This window comes from Charadrius vociferus, unplaced genomic scaffold (genome assembly GCF_000708025.1).
Source record: "Charadrius vociferus isolate BGI_N301 unplaced genomic scaffold, ASM70802v2 scaffold953, whole genome shotgun sequence".
Taxonomy (NCBI): domain Eukaryota; kingdom Metazoa; phylum Chordata; class Aves; order Charadriiformes; family Charadriidae; genus Charadrius; species Charadrius vociferus.
This window is the reverse complement of record NW_009647678.1, coordinates 697,460-703,866: the sequence shown is the minus strand read 5'-3', so window position 1 is coordinate 703,866 and position 6,407 is coordinate 697,460. Positions and strand designations below refer to the sequence as shown.

The following is a 6,407-nucleotide window of genomic DNA, read 5'->3' as shown; positions in this document are numbered from 1 at the left end:
AAAGAGGCTGGCAAATGAGTGAGTGAAGAGACACTATTTCCTGGGGCTCTGTCCAGACGACGGAGGGCAGAGAGGTGCAGATAAACAATTCTGAGACCAGCTTCGAGATTCTGTTAGTTGCCTGAGTCAATATGAACACGAGAGCAAGACTCCTGGCGGATGATCCTTTTCCTTTATTCCTGGGAAATGATGTTAACGCCACGGGATTTAAGGACAGACACAAGTCAAATGACTGAAGGATGAACTCACTGGCTTCTTCCAAACTCAAGGAGCAACTCAATGGTGACAGTGACTCTGGATAAAACTCCTGCCAGGGAGTACTGCATACCAGAACTATGCTGGGAGATGGGAAGCTTCTTAAATGAGCGCTAGGAGATCAACCATAGCCCATGTCCCCTCTCTGCATGGGGCACGAGAATGTGCCCAGGGCTTCTCGGGGGTAGCTCCCTTTATTTTGGTAAGAGAACTCTGGCAGCTGGAGAAGTTGTATGTGCTGTTTATGAAATTCAGTAGGATTTTGATGTTAAGGCATGTTAGATCTTCTGGACTAGTTAGTGATACACTGCCTCACACGGTCCTAGATCCCTGAAAAACTCCAAGCAAAAGATTCAGCAAAGTCTATAAGGGCTGCAGCAGTCAAAATTAAGACATTCTTCACACGCGTCTTTTCACCATGTGACAAGAGATGAAATTCATCTAATGACAAAAATAGTCTAAACCTCTCATTTGCTGATGGTTTCTGATCTTGCAGTTAAAATAGGCTGCGAACTCTGCCGGGCTGGGACTGTCCTGTTCGCTTTTACAGTGGTCGGCATGCCGGGGGGAGTCTCAATGCCTCAAAGCTTGCCAGAATTAAACCTGAATTAAACTAATTACTGCACAATTATTTAGCAGCAAATAAAAAGGATGTTACCATTAAGAAGAAAATAAACCATAGACTGAGCAGTCCACCTCCTGGAAAGCACCAGGGATATCAGTGTCACAAGCTTTGCAAAACACAGCCCCAATGATCATCTGCCTGCAGAAATTAATATGCTTTCCGACTGGCCAAGCTGGCAAACATTGCTCCAAGCACTTAAACAATAAAATTGCTGGTTTGTGAGATCTCATCCTCTTACCTGACATCATTACCTCCATGGGCAAAGGATCCAAAGCAGGCTGTTAAGATCTGGAGGAAGTGGAAAAGTAGATGGACCTGAGATGTGTCTTTCTCTTCCTTATCCTCTTCCACGGGATCAACTGGGGGCCGGTTAGGATCTGCGAGTTCAGAGGCCAACTTCATTTCCACCCCACCTTCCTCCGCCTCGATCTCTGCCTCAGCCACTGCGTTGCAATAGCTGGAGTAGCTGTCATAGCGAACTCGCTTCTTGGAGTAGGAAACGGTGTCGCCCACTAACTTCTCACTGTCCTCTGGAGTTGACGTATCCGCTGCCTTAAAGGAGGAATGCACGGGCATGCCACAAATAGCAGCTGTGTAACAAGTGTAACTGTTGTTGCGTCGTAACAGTTTGTAGTTGTTTTCTTGAGCGGGCCTCTCATCGGTGGCCCTCTCCAGGTGTATTTTGTGGAGCAAGTCTTTGTATAGACCTGAGTCCTTGTGCACAGTGTGATAAACGTGGCCATCGCTCCTCATCTGGCCATCGAAGCTGAAGGTGCCGTTGGAAACAGGTGATTTCACCGAGGTGTGCGTCATTGAAAATGCCCTTCCTAAAAAGGCAGAAATTTAGAGTGTTTACTTCTACAAAATGTAATAGAGAAGCCCCATCCCTCCCACTTCACGAGACAATAAAACAGCGGCGATCTGAGAGTACAGGAAAAAGAAGATCAATTTGCAATATACGCAGTGAATACGCCAAGATTCAATTCACTGCAAAACAAACTCTCCCATCTTCTGTGCAAAAAGAGCTTTGTTGCACCGTTGGTTGTCCCCCAGACATGCTGTATGACCTGCAGCAAGTCACTTGGGATCAGCTATTCAGAGGTGATACTTGAAGATTAAATCTTCGGGTTCTTTGAAGAAGTAATTGCTATAAAATCCCTTTCTTCTCAAATAAGCTCTACTTTTTCTGAGGTTTTGTCTAGGTTGAATAGGCACAATATTTCAGGAATTTCAGGATTTCAGGAAAGGCAGTTTACTGTAATTTCATACTGAATATGAGGTCATCTTTCAAAAATACCTATGTTTAGGGGACATTTACATAACTTAAAAATAATTTAAAAAAACAGAAAGCAAGAAAGTTAATGTTCTGCTGAAATATTTCCTCAGCTATTCCAACATTTTGTATATCTTATTTCTATGAATGTGATGATAGTTATTCCCACTGTATACATTTAACATAAGTGTATACTGTAGGACACATGACAGAGCTAAGGCAATATTTCTGAAGAAACTATCTTTTTCATTTCCTGACTTCCCGGATTTCCACTGCGCAACACTCAGAATTGGTTTTAGCTATTTTTAAACTGGAAGCACACACTCAATGGGCTTCACGTCATGACTTATTTGATTTTGTAAGAATCAGTTGAATATATTAGGCATTTATTAACCAAATTACAGGGCTATGTAGATGTTAGCAAAGTGATATCAAAGTCATCAGACTGCTAAGTGTGTGGGGGTGTAATCCCACCACATGAGAGAACAAAAACAGCTCTATGCACACAAGCCTCCTTCTTATAAATATATGTTCAGAAAACAACGCGTGAGATTTTTCTAGTGGACATGCTCCAAACAGTCATACATTTGCCAACTAAAGCCCAAATCTTTTCATCTCCTGTGGTAGTATGCTAATCAACTTTATGCTGAATTTAACCTTCATACATCAGCAATTTGTGTTCTGTATTTTTCCACTGCTTAAAAGGACAGAAACACCATTAAGGATACAAAGTAAAGCAGAAATGAAAGTAATTTTTGTTTTCAGCTGTTTCTAAAACTGAAATACAGCCAAACAAAATGTAATTGTTTTTAAGTCCTCTCTACAAAATGTCACTTGTAAATGAGGATCTTTCCCAACAAGTGCTGAAGAGGGATTAGAGCTGGAAATCCCAAACACTAACTGACCATATAAAACAGAGACCTACTTGCAGTTAAGAAACCCTATCGAAACAGGGAGAAGATAAACCCTCTGAGTCGTCTCAGTTTCTTACCATATGGTACACGTGGATGGTTTCCATTTGCAATAGTATCTGATGCCCCAGCAGCTTCTGTTACTGAACCAGTAAGGGGAATTGTGCTCTCATCAGATGCTTTGGCACCAGGAAGCTCTTTAAAGACTGGTGTTTCTTCATCTTGAATTTTATCAAGACTTTCATCTGATATCCTTGACAGTGCAGCATCTTTCTTTAACCGGCCTAAGGAAATAACAGTACTGTAATTTTAAACCCAACCTATCTGTCTTGCTGCTTATGTTTCTACTGTTTGCATCAACGGCATAGATCAACGTGGATACAATAACCTGGCTCCGTTTCGTACACATTCTTTATTTATTTCTAACATCTTTACTAAATTCATCTGAGAAAATTTTAGAGCATCTTTGTTTCTTCCTACAAAATTCGCGAAAGTAGGTAACTGAAGTAAAACACCGAGCTGCTCATTTATTAATGAAATCTGAAACTTTCCTCTGCATTTTAAACATTGCATTTGTTGACAGTAGCAACGTAAACAAGCAAAACACTGTGAAGCGAAAAGCTGTGATCAGCCCAACTTACTGTAAAGTTAAAGAAGTCACTTAAAGATAATCGGCCTGCCAGATTTTTCCTTTTTAACATTTCCTTAATAAAACATAAAATGGATTATATTCCAGGATTTATTTTCCTGTTTCTGCTAGACTCTAGAAGAAGTGAGTATTGCAATGGATCGCCTGACAAGGTTTTGAATTTCTACCACTGCAGGTTTTTAAGAGCAGGTTACACAAATACATGAGGAATAGTTTAAGCATATCCTGCCTGTGGGTGGGGACTGGCCTAGGTGACCTCTCAAGGGCACTTCCAGCACTGGAATGAAATTTTCCATGATTTTACATCATTCTCATTTCACCAAGCAACTACTCACTTTCTATTTTTCTCTTCATCCAGGGACACACAAAAATCCAGACCAAGATGGCAAATACTAAGGATACGCCGATTGATATTAGAGCAATGGCCCACATTGGCAGTACCAGTCCCAGTACTGTGAAGACAAAAAAATAAAACCCAACCGAACCATAAATTAACATGACTTAATTATCTCTGGCAGTGGAAGAGCAATCTGTTGCAGAAAAACCTGTGTTCACAATGTATTCAAAACCAACATGAACGAGACAATAATTTTTAACATACATGTCAGTTAGTGCAGTATTTAAGGGTCTAGTTGATGTGGAAACATCTGCAGCTTTAGTATTCCAATTCTCTGTTACCCCACCGTTACCTTATTTCTAAAAGAAGTCAGGGGTAAAACTCCCACATCAGGGCTGCTAAAACAAGTCTGCAGTGATTTTATACGCTAATGCACATTAAACCATGTTGCCCATTAGGGTAAGTATTTACCTGACCTTTGCTCTGGTCAATAAAGCCTGATGCTTAGCTTAATCTAAGCCATTATCTGCTTATGATAATAGCTTAATGTAGCACTTGAGAGCTGAGGTTTCAGTCCTGCAATGCACAATCATGTCAATAACTCATGTTCCTGTATGTATCCCCCCCAACAGAGTTCCTTGCGCTTGTTCAATTAAATGATCAGACCCTTAATGAAGAAAGAGCTTCCAAACTCATACATGCGTGCCTGTCTTGAAAACTACATGATTAGTTCGCCCTCGTGAGCAAATGTTGCCAGGACAGAGGCCTTGGAGAATAAATACGTATTTGCCGAGTATCAAAAACAGAGTCCCACCTTTTTACTCACACACTTTAGAGACTGCTAAGCTGAAACAGAAGGGACATTAAGATTCTTATTTCATTTATTTGACTTAATGAGTCACTGCAGAGTGCCTGACCTACTTCTGCGGTACAACTAATGAGGAACTGTTGGTTATACAGCCGATTTACTGTGAAACGTCTTGGATATGTAGCCAATTAGACTTAAGAAAAAGGAATAGTTGAATTATGTTACCCTCCAATTGGGAACTTCTCAAGCTTTTTTTTTTTTATTTCAGTAATGCTATGTTATGAAGTAGAGCCTACAGACTGCCTTTATCTAGTCCATCTAGTGCGTCAGGTTTTAGAGAAAACAAATTTCTATTCAAAAAAGGTCACTTTCTAAGCCTGCTTTCTTAATTCAGGGGCATGTTCAGGAACTTTCTTCAGTTGCTTGATCATTCATTGCTCTGGGGCAATAATCTAATCTAAAGACAACATTTAATGACCAAAGTCTTCAATAAAGTAGTCGAGCACGCTGAACATCTTTTTTCTGAACTCTTTTGCTGCAGGTGTGTGTTTAAATGTACACTGCTTAAGTAAAGTTAAATATAAACATACAAAGGCAAATATATAAACACAAAATGTGTGAATATAAATATACAAATATAAATATAAGTTCAAAGATAAACACAAGTATACACACAAACATATAAATGCACATAAAATATACAAAAATATAAACAAAGTCCTGAAAATGACATGTATCATTTCTTTCTAGTGATTTGCAATGATAACACAGCACCCAAGAAGGAAGATGCATTCAATGCAGGAACAGGCTCAGGGCTTATCACTGAAAGGAAATAAAGAAGTAAATTTAATTAATAGGCTCCGTGCCAGATCTGCCAGAACAGTGATTCTGCTGATTTCAATGCAGCTATAGCGTTAGACTGAGTGCAAACAGCCTACTTGCTCTTACTGCCCACTCTGAACCTTCTCTCCTTGATGCACATATCTGGAATACCTTTGAGAGTTCAACACGTGCTCAGATTTACGAAGCAAAACCTGACAGCTCAATATTTCCCCTTCCTCTAAAGAGGTTTTTTTTTTTTGTAGCTGCACTCTTCCCTATGAACCAGTGATCAGGAGGAAGACACAAAAACACATACACAAATAGAAGCATGTGGGGAGGTGTGTGATTTAGTCTTGCCCTCGTTAACTCCTAACATAGGAGATAACAGTGCAGTGTCGACAGCTACCTGACAGCGTGCTGCCAGAGCATCGTTACACACCGTGGGAAGTCTCCCTCCCGTGCCTCCCGCTGCAGACGGCTCACTCACCTGGTGCCCCCGTGTACATGATGGAAAACACATTAATAGCTATGGTAGCAGCATAAAACACTGGAAGTGCGCGGAGACCATTGGGCACAGGGTCTTCCTGCATAGAAATGGGGGGGAAAGAGGAAACGTTAGCTGGATTTTCCAACAGATCAATGTCAGCACAAACCGCCATGACGAAAACACGTGCTCCCAAGTCAGTGCCAGGCAGGTGGAGCTCTGGGGTGGACGGTGAGGAAAGGA

At 40.9% G+C, this 6,407-nt stretch overlaps 1 protein-coding gene across 1 annotated transcript in view; it reads right to left on the bottom strand.

The window, feature by feature from the left end:
* SLC20A2 (solute carrier family 20 (phosphate transporter), member 2) overlaps positions 1-6,407 on the bottom strand; it is a 39,279-nt gene that overhangs the window by 17,596 nt on the left and 15,276 nt on the right. Inside the window, exons 5-8 of the mRNA XM_009881140.1 lie at positions 6,168-6,264; positions 4,049-4,165; positions 3,145-3,348; positions 1,119-1,707 (exon numbers count right to left, since the gene is read on the bottom strand). Of these exons, the coding sequence (XP_009879442.1) occupies positions 1,119-1,707; positions 3,145-3,348; positions 4,049-4,165; positions 6,168-6,264 (1,007 nt within the window). The remainder of the gene's footprint in view (positions 1-1,118; positions 1,708-3,144; positions 3,349-4,048; positions 4,166-6,167; positions 6,265-6,407) is intronic.